This window comes from Lathamus discolor, chromosome 1, assembly GCF_037157495.1.
Source record: "Lathamus discolor isolate bLatDis1 chromosome 1, bLatDis1.hap1, whole genome shotgun sequence".
In the NCBI taxonomy this organism is placed as follows: domain Eukaryota; kingdom Metazoa; phylum Chordata; class Aves; order Psittaciformes; family Psittacidae; genus Lathamus; species Lathamus discolor.
In genome coordinates, this window is record NC_088884.1 from 43,170,711 (window position 1) to 43,188,736 (window position 18,026).

General features: G+C 39.8%; 1 protein-coding gene across 11 annotated transcripts in view; it reads left to right on the top strand.

The window, feature by feature from the left end:
• Nucleotides 1-18,026, top strand: part of SYT1 (synaptotagmin 1) — a 368,604-nt gene that overhangs the window by 254,459 nt on the left and 96,119 nt on the right. For all 11 annotated transcript variants that reach the window (XM_065669324.1, XM_065669334.1, XM_065669329.1 and 8 more), the window contains one exon: nucleotides 9,871-10,055. In XM_065669324.1, the coding sequence (XP_065525396.1) occupies nucleotides 9,871-10,055 (185 nt within the window). The remainder of the gene's footprint in view (nucleotides 1-9,870; nucleotides 10,056-18,026) is intronic.

Sequence of the window (18,026 nt, forward strand, 5' to 3'; positions counted from 1 at the left end):
AACAAAGTGTATTTTATTGATGATCTCTGTGAACATGCAGTGGCTCGTGCTGGTTGCACCTGCCAACAGCTGCACGTAAGTATTATAGGGCCATTTTTTGGTGTTACAGACACCCAAGAAACAAAGGTAATGGACCATGTGGAATATTTCCATTGTAGCGACTAGAGATAGGGAATTTAATCTCGTGCTGAGGGTTCAGCATGAAAGTGCTTCCCATACAACCATTTATGCAAAAAATAGACAAGACTGGCTTGAAGAATTATTGAAGATACCAAATTTTCATTTGGGGCATTCCTATTGAAAACTGTCACCTGGAACATGTAAGTCATGACTGAAATCTGGTTTTCCTGGGGCTAACTGCTATCACCTCAATAATGCAGCTCAGGCACTCCTTTTGGATGGTCCTGGCCAAAGAGAGTCTTCTGGTTCTCTGTACCCTTTGTTTCAAGGCCTGGTCATGGCTATAACCTTGGCCACTGGTGAGTTATTGAGGTGCCAGGCTGGTCGTCTGGGTTCTCTCAAAAAAGAAGATGTTCAGGGTCCCGGGAGGGTCTTGGTGAGGTGATAGAAGGGGTATTTAGCAAGGGGCGTACACAAGGGTGTGCTAGGCAGTGTGCTTGGACAGACTGGACCTGGTACAGCCTGGTGGATTGTTGTTAGGATGATGGTTGGACAAGGGTACAGCTCTTGTGAGGAGTCAGTTAGACCAAGATGGGCATGTACCCACCACACAGGCTTGGGACTTTGTGCTCTAAAGCCTCGCAGACGAAACTGTCTTTTTATTTCATCTGTGTGCAATGTCTAATCTAGTAAGGCGTTTCTTCTGAGCCAGTGCCTTTAGGCACTACCCACACACAAATAAGTGTCTATTAATAATGATAATATTTAATGAAAGAATCTTGTTCAAAGCTACGTCTGTACATTTAAAATAACAGATCAAGAAATGCAGATACTCATTTGATTTCATTGAGTATACACTGTTACCCAGCAAAAGAAATACGCATTTTTAGATACATTCCTGTCACAAAAAGAAATACAGCTTCTCATATGAGAAATTACTGCCCACATAATGCAGCTGGCCTAATACACAGTAAAATTTTGAAAACAAATCTTTAATTCTAGCTGGAAGAAGGAGATTATTTTTGATTTGCTCCTTGATTGTTTTGTAATTGATTTATCACTACTACAGCTATGTGGTTAATTTTGGTTTTAATCATTCTGGACAATGAGGATTCAAAAAAGTTCCCAAACCTATTAGGAATTATCCTTTCTCACTGCTTATCATACTGAAGTGCTGGGGCCCAGGGCACCTCTGGTGTACGTTTAGCTCTGGTGTCACACAGGATGTTCGACGCCAGTGTTTTACTGTGCCGGAGGGGTTCCTCCTGGATGTGACTTTGTGTGCCTCCGAGCACATGGAGCTACATAGCATACACACACACCAGGGTGGCACTTGAGGTGCTTCCTCTGGTGAGATCTGAGGTTGACACTTCACCCCAGGCTGCTGTCTGGTACACTTGCTTGCAGTGTGCACATGGCATGCTCCAGCACTTAGCTCACTGCACTTGCAGGGTGCATGCGGGGGACCTGCAGCTGACATGAACTTTGCTGCTGGCAAAGACGCAGAAGGGACTTGTGGTCTTGGAAACATGCTCGCAGCAAATGAAGCCCCTGTTGCTTCCTGTGCACTGTACCAGTCAGTAATGTAGACCAGTGCTCCCATGGTGTCTTCTATATGACGCTAACCAATGTTACTTTATTCTGTATGTATTAATGTCTGCATCTCTGCAGTTCAGATATGATTACCTGCCTCCTTTGTAAGACACTTTGTGACCTACTGATGAAGTGTGCTATACATGAGCCATTTTTATTTCAGACCTTCTAAATAAGTACTAGATCTCAGTAAGGAATAAAACTGGTTATTACTTTCAACGGGAACTTGGTGTATTACTCCAATGGTTGTTAATTATTTTAACAAGCCTTTAAACTGTAAACCATCGTGTAACGGAATCCTGTGTTAGGTTTCTATATGTTAACAGACCATTTGCTTACAGACAGATACAGTTTCTGTAGGTTCATCTTGTCAGAAATCACAAATCAGTTCCTTTTTAAAAAGAACTTTACCCCTGCATAATATTTTATTTTAAAATGTGCCAAATAAGCTTTTTCTTCCTTGGCAATGGAGGTTTTACCTAGTTCTGGAACTTAAAACATTCAACATATACATGTATGTCCGATTCTGGTATGTAAGAAATGTGTTTACTGTTTTGAAAATTGAAATACAACAACCCTGGCTCTCATATTGCAGGGGGCAAACCTTGAAAATATGACACAAATAACATTTCTAAATGTTCAAAAACTGAGAAGGAAGATAAAACAAAACTAGGGCTCATTGGATATAGTGAATGAGATCAGCTGAGAAAATCATATATAGGCATAATTGGTTTTTCCCCATCAGTTCCATTACTCTTGTGTCTTATTCTCCTGATTTCTGGGTCCTGGGATTGGTAAGACTGGAGTATTTTGTCCCTTTGAAAATTCTAGTTCCAAGTCAAGTTTGTTTCTCTTTTTTCCTTCAGACTATTAATCCAAGTTTGAAATGCAACATGCTCTATGTGTCACAGGAAAAGTAAAGTGTGTTTTAACCAAAAAATACAAGACAAAATCAGCCATCTCAAGTCTCTACAGATTTGTTTGTCAGAGTTGAGTATTAACTCCATGGATTGTTTTGTCCCTTCTCAGGAAAGTACTTGGCCTCAGCTGGCGTTGCTACATACAGTATTTGGAAAGCCTTCAGCAAACCTGTCTGGCTTCCAGGTCTAGTTGGAGGCTCCAGCTTTCTTCATCTTCCCCAGCTGCTCAGTGTGCCCAGTGCTTTCTCTGGCAATTATTTAGAACCTGAATTAATTTATTTAGTTTTCAAAGCTTTATGGCAGCAGATACATGAACTGATAGGAAACATCAGTCTAAAAATATTATCTACTTGATTTGAAAGCATCTTTCATCAATGGCTTTCCTTTCCTTGCACTGTTTTCTGTAGAAAGAGACCAAGAGGTTTTGCCAGAAAGGTGAGGCTGCTTTATTTGTCCCACTTTCCAGTGCTGCTGTCCTTTGCAAGGGGCACACTGCGCAGTCATGAGCTGGGCTCATGGTTCCTTCTCTGAGCTATTGCATAGAACCATAGAATCATAGAATAGTTAGGGTTGGAAAGGACCTTAAGATCATCTAGTTCCAACCCCCCTGCCATGGGCAGGGACACCTCACACTAAACCGTGTCACCCAAGGCTCTGTCTAACCTGGCCTTGAACACCGCCAGGGATAGAGCATTCGCCACTTCTTTGGGCAGCCTGTTCCAGTGCCTCACTGCTCTCACAGTAAAGAACTTCCTCCTTGTATCTAACCTGAACTTCCCCTGTTTAAGTTTTAACTTGTTACCACCTTGTCCTATCACTACAGTCCCTGATGAAAATACTGCATGCCAAGCGAGGGAGAAAACGGCTGTATTTGCTGGAGGAAGGGGGAGGCAGGAGCAGGCAGGACAGATGAGAGGGTGAGAGGAGAACCAGCAGCCCCACAAAAGCGTGGCACTTTTTGGAAAAGCAGCCAGATGGCACAGACTACAGGAGGGACCTTTCCGAGGAGCCATGTGGCCACCAAGGAGGCTGTGCTGCAAATGAGCCCGAGAGCAGCCGTGACCTGGGTCCTGACACAGCCAGCAGGGGGGAGATCTGCGTTAATTGTCTTTTGCTCATATTCTAGTTCATTTTGATACAGGGGGAATGGACAGGTTAAAAGAAGAGATAATTTCATTTTAGTATTTATACAGATGAAATCAAACATTTGAGCTTGAAGGCCTTTGCAATCTCCTTCCTTCAAGGAGACACCTCAGCAGCTTCACTTCCTCACTTTGGCTGCCTCACCATCCCACCTCACCTGGAAACATCCCTGCCTTGCTTTCTCCCCCAGATGTCTCTAGAGACAAGAGGCAGAAGAGCTGATGAGACTGAGCAGTGAAGAGCTGGGGGAGGGAAGGAGCAAAGTATGTTGGAAAGAAGGAGAGAGATACAGCAATGGAGTCGGAAATAGTTCTGTTCCGCAGTAAAAAAGATATGCTGTTGGGAAGATGTGTTTTACCATGACAGAGTACCTATCACATGCCCTGAAATGTGAATTAATACAACAATAAACATAAACAACCTGCAAATTCAAATAGGAGGTGTGGGTTTGCCTTCAGGTAAATATTTTAGTCATTTTATGCATTTTAACTTCCAGGTTTGCGTGCACACAGTAGGCACATCAGGTTTTCAAGCAGCCCAAGCACCTCAGCTATATTTGTAGCCATATCTAGTATTACTGCTAAATTCAATGTCAGTTTATTTGCAAAAGCTGGAATGTTCAGCCATACAAAGTTCGCATAATTTTGCATGATAATGTCTAGCAAAGAAGCTATAGGCAGGAATATATTCAGTGAGTGAAGCCATCTGATCAGTGCACTTTCACAGACTGTTTTGCATGTGGGGAACTTTCACTGTCAGAACACACATCTCAGCTCAGTTAAAGCTTCAGTAACTTCCATAAACTATTCATAGAAATAGTCTTATGCAACTGCACATGCTCAAAATACAGAGGGGGGAGGGAAATGTCAGCATGAAGAGCATTCATTAAAATACTTCATAATGGGTCCTTTTAGTGACGGGTCTAAGGTAGCATCATTAACTTGAACCGCATTAAAAAGATCTGTGATGAATGTAAGTGAAAATAATATTTTGCAAACATATTATTACAGCAAGAGATCATTCATAACAGTGTTTGGGATGGAAGTGTAGCATTAAATGCCTGAAGGCTACTATTTAAATAATCACTGTTCGTAAGTATGTATTTGCTGGTTTTATCTTCCTCTTCTACAAGTAATTTTACCATGTACCAGCATTTCCTTTTCTTTGCATTGATCACCTTTGTATTCCTTCTGCTGGGAATAATGGTATATATTACCTGGGTCCTTGCTCTCAGTACATTTTCTCTAAGTAACTTCTAATGAAAGTCAAATTGATTCCCAGAATGTGGCCCCTGGGGAGTTTCTATACAAAAAGTGTGAATATGGCTATATATGGGGTTGCTTCCTGATAAGAAGCTGTAAGTGCAAAAGCTAAGATAAAAATATGGTTTAGTAAATAAAAAATGCTAGTGCTCTCATATTCAGGCTTCCAGAACTTCAGATTAACGCAACGCCCTTCACACATAATTATTTGTCAGTTGCCTCTTCCTGTTACACATCATGCCCCCTCCAAAACATAGATTAGAAATATTTATCAATTCTGACATGCTGTTGGGGCTTCTTTGCAGAATAGTATGGAAGCTGCCATTGACTGATAGTCCTTTGCTGTCACAATTTAAATGGGGCTGCTTTATTGTTTAATTGGGAGTTGTCAGTGGACAGCATTTTTGGTATGGAAGCTTTCAGTTTTTAATTCAGCCACTCTTTTCAGTTCTTCCTTGACTTTCCCTGTCTTTGGGTCCTAAGTTAATAAAGTTTCCTCTTACATTGCGCACAGAAAAGGAAGAAAATTGTTAGCATAAAGGATTTTATTCTCTTTTTACAGACTGTAGCACTTTGATGCTGTTACATGTTTTGTGACTTCACTCTTACTGTCTTTCCTCTGGAGTCAAATGTCCTCTAAGGCACTTGATAATTTTAGAACATCTAACGGGCATGTCAGTTTTAGACCCAAGGCCTGTGCTACTCCAAGCATTTTGTATAAGGCCAAGTAAGGATATCTTTATATAAAGTCATCATTTGTAGCTCTTACATTGAGTAACTCAGTAATACATCCTTTCCTTTGGATCTAGCATATTCAGTGGAACAATACTTACTGACAGATTGAGACACAAGCTATATTTAGTGCAGTGCATTAGAATCAAGTCAGTGGAGTGAAGCAGTTGGTCCTGAAGACGCAGCCCCACACTGCAAACTTTGTGGGGGTAATGCTTTGGTTTAGGTTTGCTCCCATGGGTCAATCACCTTTTGTAGCTGCAGTACTGTTAGGTGAGCTCTGGGAGCATATATTCCCATTCAGTCCATTGTGCCCGCCCAGGTCACTGCATAACATGAGTCCAAGCATGGTATACAGGTATGGTCTGGAGATATGCCTCATAAATGCACTCCTAAGCCTGAACTTATAATGTAAGTGCATTGCAGCTGCTGTATTTGTGATGCTACAAATGCATCAAATGACCTGCAGTATGCGCATGACCCTGGCTGGTACTAGTAGAAGGAAGCAACAGAGAGGGATGAGACAGCTCCCAACTCCTTAGCTGCAGCCATGTCTGACAGATGTTCAGCATGGGTGAAGGATGCAGAATGGGTACCCAAAATGCTTTGATTATGAACACAATCCTAGAGCTTGCTTTTTTCAGGACCCTCCTATTGCTTAGAAGTGAGCCATATGTTTCATTTTCTGTATATCCTCCTTTTACAGATAGGCTTCATTCCTGACTTTCTGAGTAAGTGCTAGAGCATACCCTGCCTGGATTAGATCAATAAAACTAATTCAAAACCTTATTTATTAACTATTATATTCAGCAGATCCACTCATATAGATTTGTCTTTAAGAGCCTTGTAGAATCACTGAATCATATAGCAATTCATGACAGCTTCTTCAAAATAAGTATTCTGTATTTGCCCACAGAAGCAGAACAAAGAAAATAGCACTGAAATACCAGAAAATTTACACACATATTAATTATCCTTAAACCAATCTCTTTTCCTTGATCACATAGGTGAGTATTGCTTGTTTGAAAGCACCCCCTTGTGCAAGCACTGGGTAAGACAAGTTGTGCAAGAAACTTCTGGCTCCCTGTCACCTTGGTCACTTGGTCACGATCTGCTGTCGGGATCACCCACGCTGCTTCATTTGCCATAGAGGTCTTGCGTTCAGTGGTTTGTGTCAAAGACCTCCTGCGGTTTCAAACTGTGCTGCTGAACCTAATCAAACTGTTTTAATATAGATGGAGGTAGTCTTGAAACTGTAGATTCCCTTTGTTGGGCACTTAAACACTGGAAAAATGAAATTCTCTGAAAATCTTGCAGAAGTGTGGGTAGAGTCCGACTGGAATTAGCTAATACGCATCTCCAAAGTGAGCCACTGTGCAGAACCAAGAAAGTGCGTATACTGTTGGTAAAGTTTTTATAGATATTCACAGTTGGTTAAAGGCTGAAAAATCAGACTGTAGAGGTGAGTCTTCTGAAGTGACTAGTGACTTCAGTCATTTCATTCTGTCCTGTCCACCTTGAGATGACTTTACAGAAAACAAATTTTAAAAACTTACTTGTTTCAGGAATTCAAGCTCCTCTGGCAGCAGCATGAAATGGGAAGCACAGATATGAAAATTCTCCAAGTCTTTAGTTTTGGAAAATCCTGTCTGTATTATGTAAAATTAATAACATTTCAAATTATATAAGTAATGTTTTTGAAAGGAAACAAGCACTGCTTCAAAGCCAGTGATAACTGTATGTTTCACTTGTCTTCAATCTAACAATTACATCCACTGATTGGGCAATCTGTCAAAGGCAGTGTTCATTGAGCCATCTCCTTGATAGAAGCAGCGTGCTTTTATTGGGGAAAAAAATCCATCCTTTTTTTTCTTTTTCAGACTTACGTGTTTAATTTGAATTGGAAATGTCCAGATTTGGGGTTACCCCATTTTTTTTTTCCTAAATTGCTTATGCTTTGTTTAATAAAAAGGGAAGTGTATTTGTTCTGAAGAGATAAATAAGGAATTCTGCATAATTCTTGGTGTCTCAGATATTAATTTGATAATCATTTAATTGCATCACAAGAGCTATTGGTTGAAATTAAATTACAAACAGATGAGAGTAGACAATGCATTATAAAGAAGAAGCTGAGGTATCTGCAAGTGTTTCAAATGTTCCCCAAGGCACCCTACATTGTTCATGCTCCAGAGAACCAAGACAGCAGTGCCAGAATACTGCTTCTCAACACAGTTTCAGCAAAAAAGACACCTGACTTCACTGCCTACACAAGCTTTTCATCCATAGGATGCATATGTATATATCCTATTAAACGCCCACATTCCCTGTCTCCTCAGTTCCTTGTTTCTCCGAATTTACCTGTATTTGGTGTGTCTCTCTTTCCTCCCATGGTGCCATCCTGCTGGCAGAACCCCTTTACATATTCTTGCTGCTCCCCCTATTTGCTGGCATCATGCTTCAAGCGCTGCTGACAAGGCAGCAAACCAAATAGCTGATAAATTTGGGCAGCAGCATTCATTTCTTATCGACACAATTCATGTTCAGATATGAAATATAGTGTTACTTGTAGGAGAGTGAGTTGTGCTACAAAGTGTTACCACGTCAGCTTTGAAGACAAAACGAAATCATTAATGCGTGAAATAGAGATTTTAAGTTGTGATAAGTGAAGATCTAATGCAACTTTAACTGCAGAGTTGCTGCTGATGACTCCATAAAATACATCCCATAAACAGCTGCTAATCTGTTCTCTGTTTATCTTTTAACATTCATTTGTTTAGTAATCAGTTCTCATTTGTTCTACATATGGTACAGCTTCCCTTTTACAGCAGCTGCACTTAATGAACATTTGGAAGAACAAAAGTATTACAAAAATTATTGTTTAAATATTCTTCTGCATTATTTTTTTATCTGTCACCAAGGACATTTGAATAAAAGATAGAAAAAATGGTCATTAATTCTAGAGGAAGAAAGGTGTAGGTGCTTTTCCTGAACTGGTATTTTATAGTGGAATTGCCTGTGACCGTGCTTCACACTCAGCTTATCTCCTTTTTGCAGTTAATTTTCTCTGTTTATTCCCTTCTGTGATTCACTGATGTCAGCATGTCAAATTTGATTCACTCTTTGGTTTCTCTCTGTATCATATTAGAGACGTTCAGGTAATGCAGTGAGAGCGTCTTGCAGACCTGATAGATGAGTGCGTCTGGAGAGTTTTAGAAAATGTTTACAAGGTCTAAAGGTTTGTCAGGTGTTCTGGTTAAATGTGGGGATCAGTGGTCGTTAAAGCTGGTTTGTATGAAGATAATTCCCTTATGGAGTACTTGCATGTAACTGTTGTTGTAATTCCTTTTGCTTCCAAAAATTCTGATCTTTAACAAGACCATTTTATCATAGCAAGTGTTCTGTTACTTACTCATGCTTCAGCCGTGCCCAGCATCCTGGACTGAATAAATAAATGGAACGTACGCTTTTCTTCATAGGAAAGTATAGCTGAGACTATAGCTATTGTACTGAAACTTTGCTAGTGTTAGGGCATGATGACAAATAGGACAAATGCCCTTGGATTGGACAGTCCTTTGTCCTTGGTCAGTCTTTGCTGGTGACTTTGACCTGCATCTGTTGTGAGGAGTCTGCAAGTCTCTCAGGTACAAGAGTGGGCAGAGGAGAAGGGCTGGTCATTAAAACTGTCTGCTTGGATCAGATGCCGTTCTAGAAAAGGGAAATTTCAAGTCAGTTCCACCCAGTTCAGCCACAATGGCAGGTAGGTTGGCGAGATGGTTAAAGAAAGAAGCAAGTAATTGCCTAAATGTGCTGAGCATTTTACAGATGCAGTGTCCAAAATTGTTTTCAGATGGTTGATTAATCAAAATAGCTGCAAGTGACTTTGGTATGTGTCACCAGGCATGTAAATAGATGTGTTAAATGGGCATTTTGTGTGCAAATGCTCAGCTGGGAGTATGGTGACAACATATTTTAGAAAGGTATTTCTGCAAGGCATTCTTATTGAAAAGGCCTAACTGTGAGAGAAATGTGCTTATTTCTAAATCTAACCCTACTAACAGTTTGCCACCTTCTTTTTGTGTGTGTTTCTCTTTCTCTTCCAGTGCCACCTTGGGCCTTAATAGCCATAGCCATAGTTGCAGTCCTATTAATCCTTACCTGCTGCTTTTGTCTCTGTAAGAAATGCTTGTTCAAAAAGAAGAACAAGAAGAAGGGAAAGGAGAAGGGAGGAAAAAATGCTATTAACATGAAAGATGTTAAAGATTTAGGGAAAACCATGAAAGACCAGGTAAAGTATCTCTGCTTTTCTTGAACACTTTGAGTTACATTTAAAGGTTTCTGTTTGCTGTGTCTAGAAAAAGTTCTTCATGTTGCCTCAGTAGTGGCTCTGTGAAGAGAGGGCTGATTGGCAGCATCTTCTCAATCTTGTGGTATCAAAAAAGATGAATCTGGGTGTGGTATCACTGGTAATCAGCCAGTTTCCTGCTCTGCTAAAAAAAAGTGAGCAGGCGTATAATGACTCATCTGGAAGGGGCAAATTTATTGAGAGTATCTTAGTTGTCCCAAAAATAACAGTTTTCACTGTCTTTTTTCAAGAAGTTGACCAGGGCCTAGTACAATGTTTGTATATCTTTCTAGCAGTATTTCTGAGCTTACATGATAAACAAAAATGGCTCTGAACTCTAAATCTCTCTTTACACAAAAGTAGAAGTTCTTCAGAGAATGAAACAACAGTATAGAAGAAAAAATGAGAAGTGTAGAAACAAGGGAAAACAACCAAAAAGGAAGAGCACAGGGCATTCAACACGATGTTGGGAGAATTAATTTTGTACTAGAGAGGAGGAGATTAAAGATACTAGTAGCTGTAGGTCAACTGAGTAACTTGGAGGAAAAGATTAGCATAATGCCCTTTGAGCAGCATCATTTTCATAAAAGCAGAAAACCTTGTCCTTCAGATCTGCTTCATTCAAGAGAATGAAGGTTGCAGGACCTGATTTTCGGGGCCATAGACTTGACTAATATGTTCCTGAAAGAAAATAAAGCTTTTTTTAACTGGGTTTTAGTATTGCTCTTCCTGAGCAAACTGTTGGGAATAAGGAGGAGTATAGCGAAATAAATGTGAAGTATCTATGTGTCCTCACTGCATTGCCAGATTTCTTAAGGTAAGAAGAGAAAGTTTTCAAACTGAAAGTGCTGAAGAAATTTAGAGGATTGCTTTGCAAAACCTCTTCAGTAGGAGCCAGTCACTGTAAAGATATTGCATGGTCAAGTCTGTGCTCCCAAGACCCCCGATGAGATTGAGCCAGAGCAGTCCAGGAGTGCTTATCCAGCCACAGAGAAAGGATGAAAGCATGATCAGGAATAAGTAGTTCCTTCCACAAGTTGGGATCTAGTATAGAAGAAAGCTGGGCTGAAGGCAGGTTGATTAGAAGTACAAGTCAAAGCTGGGAGCTCAAGGAGTAAGGCCAGCTGATCAAGATTCAAGAAGAGAAACCTAGAGCACAAGAGTTAAAGGCCCATGGAGCAGTCCAGAACAAGTGGTGAGATGCCACTATACAGTGATGGAGCAGCCACCAGTCTGGTTCATCAGCCAGACTTCAGAGTCCTGGAACAGGTTAGCATGCTTCTTCAGGCACATAAGATGTGACAGGGGAAGAGCAAAATCAGGAGAGTGGATGAGGAAGTCTTAAAAGTCTGATGACTAGCTGCAGCTGGGCCATATGAGTGGAGTCTGAAAGGAGTTCAGATAAGAGGTGGAAATTAATGGATAAACTTCACAGGTACAGAGCCATCAGAGCTATTTCCAGTTTCCATTATCAGGCAAGAGGCGAGGTTTTGTTGTTCGTGCTCAGTAGAGAGTGTGGAAAGAAAATAACTGAAGGTGCAGTTGTTTTGTTCTTGTTCGTGCTACTGAATTGCGGTAGCCACTACTAAAATGTCAATTCGTTAGACAATTGTTAACTTTTCTAGTCTATACACTACACCAATACAGTAAACCTTGGCAAAATTCATAACTTTCAAGGTATATATCAGCATTTTATAGAGACCTCTGTACATACTGTCATGTGAGTGATGAAGGAAAGAGTAAGGATTGATCTGACACTGTCGGTTTTGGTTCTCAGACCATAAGTACAAGTGGCATGCTTACAGCTATTTCCCCCTCAGCAGTGCATGGAAAATCAGATCATCATTTGTTGGGTTACCCTGGGCTACTCTTAGCCAACTCCTCCCACTGAACCAAGAATAATTTGGAAGAACTGTTTGATTATGTTCATGGAAAGATTATGGAGAGATGTTTTTTTAAGTTCTTCCAACGATAACAAACCTAATACTTTGTTATAGAGCAAATAATGTGCAATTTGATGATTGGTATTTATGTGGAATTTGTTCCATATCATGAAGGCTGTTGTTGTATTTACAATATATTATTAAGTGTTTTTAATTATATTCATTAGGACTTGGATAAATGACCATGGGAAATATTATTGGAAAATAAGTGTTTAAAATGCAGAATTACGTTATGTAATTAATACTGAGTTTAATTTCTACTTTTTTCATGGGAAAATTTGGTAAAAATATGAATCATGTGTCTCTTGACTACAAGAAGCTCAATCTTCGAAATATCGCACATATAGATATTTTAAAATAATTCCATTCAAAATATTCTGTATAGGTTTTTAGACATACTTTTGCCCAGGTAGTTTGGATTTAACTAATTTTGTTTTACACAGTTAAACCTAAGGAGGGTAGGTTCTCAGCTGATGTAAATGTCAGACCTTTAGTAAGTGGATCACCAACTCTACCGCCAAGCTTCCTCTTCACGGTCTGGGATTTCAAAACCAGGCTACTTAAACTGGCCCCTTAAATTCATACATAGGAGTCTGATAGCATACAGATTTAAAGTCCTTGGCATTCAGTAACTTTTACCAACTCCATTACTAATTTGAGAAATTCTTTTTTTCTTTTTTTTCTGTATGACTGCTTATTCTAACAGTTAAATGTTGAATTATCAGTGCAAATTTTAATATACCTCGCTGAACTCAATGCATTGCTAAATATAGAATATTTCAGTTAAGTGAATTGAACCACTTTAGAGGTTCTGGCATAAAATAGGAAGAGGAATAACAAGAATGCCTTTTTGCTCTTTAAAGCGATAAATTTTAAAGTTATAAAAAAAATGTAATGGAAGATCAAGATGTCTATCTAATGCCATTATAAAGGGCAACATAATGTAACAAAGATCTAAAATATTATGAAAACCCCAAAAAGGTTAGTTCAGTCATTGTTAGGCCTGAACCTGCAAGTGCTAATTATCTTCTGCCTTCATCTGAGAGTGTATAATAGGTGATAGTCACTAGGCATCTTGCAAGGCACACAAAGCTTGAAAAGGAATAGCATTTGGTAAATTGAAAGGATCAGCTTCTGGAAATGCAATTTCCATCTTAGTCTGATTTTGTTTGTTAAAGAGAACTTCTGACCTACATGTATTAATGCTGGTATGGACATCCATGCCAAATCATTATAGACCCATATAACTTGACACAGTTAAAGATCCTTTTGACATAGAGACTTAGTTCAACAGTCATACGTGATAACTGGATATTACAGAAAGTGGAATAAAATTTTGTTCTCCATTAGAATACTTGTGTTTCAACATGTCCACTTTCCTGAATACAACTTCAAATGAGAAACTGTTTATTAAGTAATACAGATGATGAGCAAATGCAGTTGAGGCAAAGTGGATTTTCAGTCTTGAAACCCATTTCTATTGTAGGCAATGCTTATTTTTTCAGGTAGAGTATACAACTCCAAGGGCCACTGGGAGGATTAGATTCCTTCTAGGGGAGGCAAATTGTGAATTAATGCATTACTGTAAAAAGGTCATTTCTCCATGGTTTTTACTAATGTTTGTGTGTGGATGTTTTAATTTTTATTTCTTCCTTCTATGTCCTCCTTGTCTATGTTGTGTCTCATGACTGTTCTGGATTGTCACTTGCGGTAGGTTTATTTTGCTATTTGGACACAACTAAACTAAAGCTCTGATACATAAAGTCTTCTGACAGCTCTGGCTCCTTAGTTGAGATTTATATGTAGTAGCTTTGATACACACATCAAGAGGCTGAACTAAATTGATTTGGGTTTTTTTTGGTTGGGTATGTATTTGGGGGAAGGCTAGAGAAAGGCAGAAGAAAACAGGTTGTTATTCTTTCTGTAGTTAAAGTGTTAAACTGTACTAGAAAGCTCAAGTTTAAAATTGATAGGCACATAAAAATAACTTGCTCATTTTATTTCCCTTTTGTATAAATGTCACCATATCAAAAGTAGAGGAAAGCGGTGTGTATTTTTAATGTCTTAGTTTCTGAATGTTGCTAAAATGATTGGTAACTCATGAAACTCGCTGTGGGCTCTTGCATCATCTCAGTACAGTGCCCATGCTTTAAGTTCTTAGTGCTCTACACCAAACTTCTTTAAGTGGTCTTACTCCAGATTTCTGTTGGTGCAACTGAATGACAACTAGCGCCGGTGATTTTATGAGATCTTTCCATCACAGTTTTCATCTTTATAACTTGCCAGTCTCTGCTAATGCCTCTGTTGGGCTCCCACTGCTTTTTTCTTTGGGAATAAAAAAGTCCCCAAACACCCAGCTCCAGAGACGCTATAATAACTGGTGATTTATTGGGTCTGAATTTCAGGCATTGGTAGAGCAAAATTCTTGCTTAAGGTGAGCCTGTAGCCTGAGGAAAGGAAAGGAATAGACATGATTATTTCAGTCATGAACAATGGCGTTGAAAACTTACTAAAATTTAGCCCTGTTGCTTTGGGAAATAATTGTTGTAGTGATCTGAACATTTTATTAGGCAACAAAGCATCTGTGGAGAAGATTTTTTAGCTCATTTTCTCATGCAATTTCTCATTGCATCATGCTAACACACTAGTGAAAGATTTTTTACTTACAGTGAATGCGTCTAGTAGATGAAATAGGAAATCTAGGATCAGGTATATGTACTACACTCTGGAATGAGAAGTATATTCCTGGTTCTGCCACTAACTTCAGTCAGCCACCTGACTTCCCTCAGTGTTTGGTTTTCCTTTATATAAGCTTTCCTTCTACATCAGGGTTATGTGCTAACTTCATCAGAATATTCTGATTAATGTTCATCTGTTAATAGCTGAACCCAGGACAGGTGCTGTGAAGTAACATGATATTGACACCTGCAATTGCACCCAACCAAACTTCAGCATATAAGGTTTTTCTTAGACTATTTCACGTTATGATTTTAGCTATTGACCAGTGAACACTCTTGCCCTCACAGTGATAAAATAGCGAATGAACAAATTTTGTAGTGTCAGGTGCCCTGAAATATTTCAAAGTAGTATGCGTTGACCTGGCAGAATGAAGACAATAGCCAAAATGAAGTCAGTAGAATCCACACTGGCATTCAGAAAACCTGGATTTCACTTGTAGAACCCAAGCCTTTATTGCCAGAAATAATCCAAGAGGATCTTTTTGAGGGACAGGAGCTCTGTTGCTGGCAGTGGTCTTTTTTATGCAATGTTTGCTCATGTGCTTGCTTGTTTTCCCAGTTGAATGCATAGAGAATAGTGAATGTATTTATTCCACAGTGCCACCTCTCTTGTTCTTAGCATGCCAACTCCTATTTGTTTGCATCTTCAGCCCGCAGTGGCATTAATGCTCACCATGGCTTATCCACAATGCATTGAGATCCTAATTCACACTCAAAGACACCATGTGCTGCAGAGCCATTGCAGTGTAGAAAATCAGTCAGAAAAACTGGGGACATGTCTTTCTTATACTATGGCAGTCAAAATGGATTGACTGTCCATATGACAGTCCAGTGAATTGTAGTCCCACTGGTACATTAATTCAACCTCAGGCTTGACCAATCATCCTGCTTTTTCATCTGCCTCAGAATACAACTGTGCAGGGTGCATAAAACTTCCTTAAAAAAGTGAAAATAAGGTGTTTATGAGGATACAGTGTTACAGATGAGTGTTTCTGTTCTGCAGGGTTTTCCACAAAACTCTTTTGTTGCTTAGATTTATGTTAGACTTCAGGACCCTGAAAATATGGAAGCAACAGCTGTGAGCCGTAATTCGGCGCTTATTTGCATTTCTGTCTCTTCCTGTCAGTCACACCCAGGAAGACATAGGAGCTTGCTTCGCATGCTTCCTGAGTTTTTCTCCTCCTCTTAAAAAACACTTTTCCTGTCAAATTTATTTATTACTCTTATTGTAACCTATTGTACCATAAGGATGATATGATACAGATGCTACTTATTTTCTTACATGTCTTGTTTTCTATACTGAAGGTCTTACCATTGGAAGCTTCCACTGTTAAGGATGTTTGTAATAGAATAATAGGATGGTTTGGATTGGAAGGAACCTTAAAGCTCATCCAGTTCCAACCCCTCTGCCATGGGCAGGGACACCTTCCACTAGACCAGGTTGCTCCAAGCCCTGTCCAACCTGGCCTTGAACACTTCCAGGGATGGGGCAGCCACAGCTTCTCTGGGCAACCTGTGCCGGTGCCTCACCACCCTCACAGGGAAAAACTTCTTCCTAATATCTGATCTAAATCTACCATCTTTCAGGTTTCACTCTTTACAGCCATTCCCCCTTGTCCTGTCACTTCATGCCCTTGTAAAAAGCCCCTCTCCAGATTTCCTGGCGTCCCCTTTAAGTACTGGAAGGCTGCTATGAGGTCTCCCTGGAGCCTTCTCTTCTCCAGGCTGAACAACCCCAGCTCTCTCAGACAGTCCCCACTGGAGAGGTACTCCAATGCTCTGATCATCTTTGTGGCCATCTTTAGGACCTACTCCAACAGATCCATGTCCTTATATTCTTTCTTGTGTTATTTCAATTAACAAACCAAATCCTGAATTCTTTATTCAAGACCAGAGTCTACAGGTTCCAAATGAGTGGTGTCTAGGAAGTATGCAGTTATTCCTTAAATTAAGTGATTTAAATCATGCTCTAGAGACATTTACCTGTAACCAGTGATTATATGGAGAGCTAAACTCTTATACTAAGTGCTTGAAGTTAGTGGGTATGAATAACATACAACAGGAACAGCAGTTCATATCAATGAGGTATAAACTTCAAGCCACACTGGAAATTAAATAATTGTTTACTTTTTAAGCAAAGGCATTTATTCTTTACAAAATGATGAGCAATAAATATGAATACCAAAATAACCTTCAAGCATGAGAATATCAGATAGTTGATAAATTTCTATTTAGAGGATGGTCAGAGGATGATCTTATCTCTTTTTAAGCAACTGAGCCGAAAGAAAAAGGTCCTTGCCAACTTTTTCCTTCATAGATTAACGTGGCGCCCAGTAAATCATGTCTGGCTATATTTAGATTAATTTTTCACTGTTAAATAGATGTAGTCTATGTAGCAATTATATAGCATGACAAATTTTTCAAACAGAAATAAATGTAGCACTTGGAGTGGTCCTCCCATGTTGAGGAGCCAGCTCTGTCCCCAAGTATGCTTCCATCTGGCCTGCTGCCGTTCATTTGTGGAGGCTGAAGAACAATTGATTGAGCAGCATGCACTGGCCAAGCAGCCTAAAACTGCATCCTACTCACAGCCTGCTGCTTAGCACAACCAAGCACTGCCATATGGGAAGTGGGGGCAGAACACACTAGCGAACTTGCAAGAGTGCTTGCTTCTTTTAGTTCATGCACATGGGCCTTCCATTCAAAGCAGAGCCCTGACCCACATGCTGAACTTCCAAAATAGGCCCCCGGCTGAGATCAGTTACATCTTTTCCCAGGAAATAAACACTGGCTACAAGAAAAACAGATTGATTTGGGGGCTTAACAGCTCCAGCTTCAATGTATGTATTCCTATTTTACAGTGAATACCTCCACCATTTGCTGTGTATCTTCTGTTGCGCCAGAATAAGTTGGTATTTTAGTATTCAAACAATTCAGCTAGCTCTTGAGCTGAACGTGATGACCTCCTGTCATAGAGCTCCTAAAGAAAGAAAGCCATTTGAATAACACAACAGACCATTTAAAACCTGGATAACAAGCAGTGAAGTAGTGTCAATGCCTCACATGCTGAACACAGCAGGGTCATGCTCATCCTGTGCATCAGTGTGGCCCACTGCTGGTGTGTGTGAGGCCAACACTCCTACAGCAGTAATGGCAAAGTAGATTTCACAATGACCAAAGCCTGGCTCAGCCACTGGAAACCCATGCGCAACATGCACTTTCAATTAATTCAT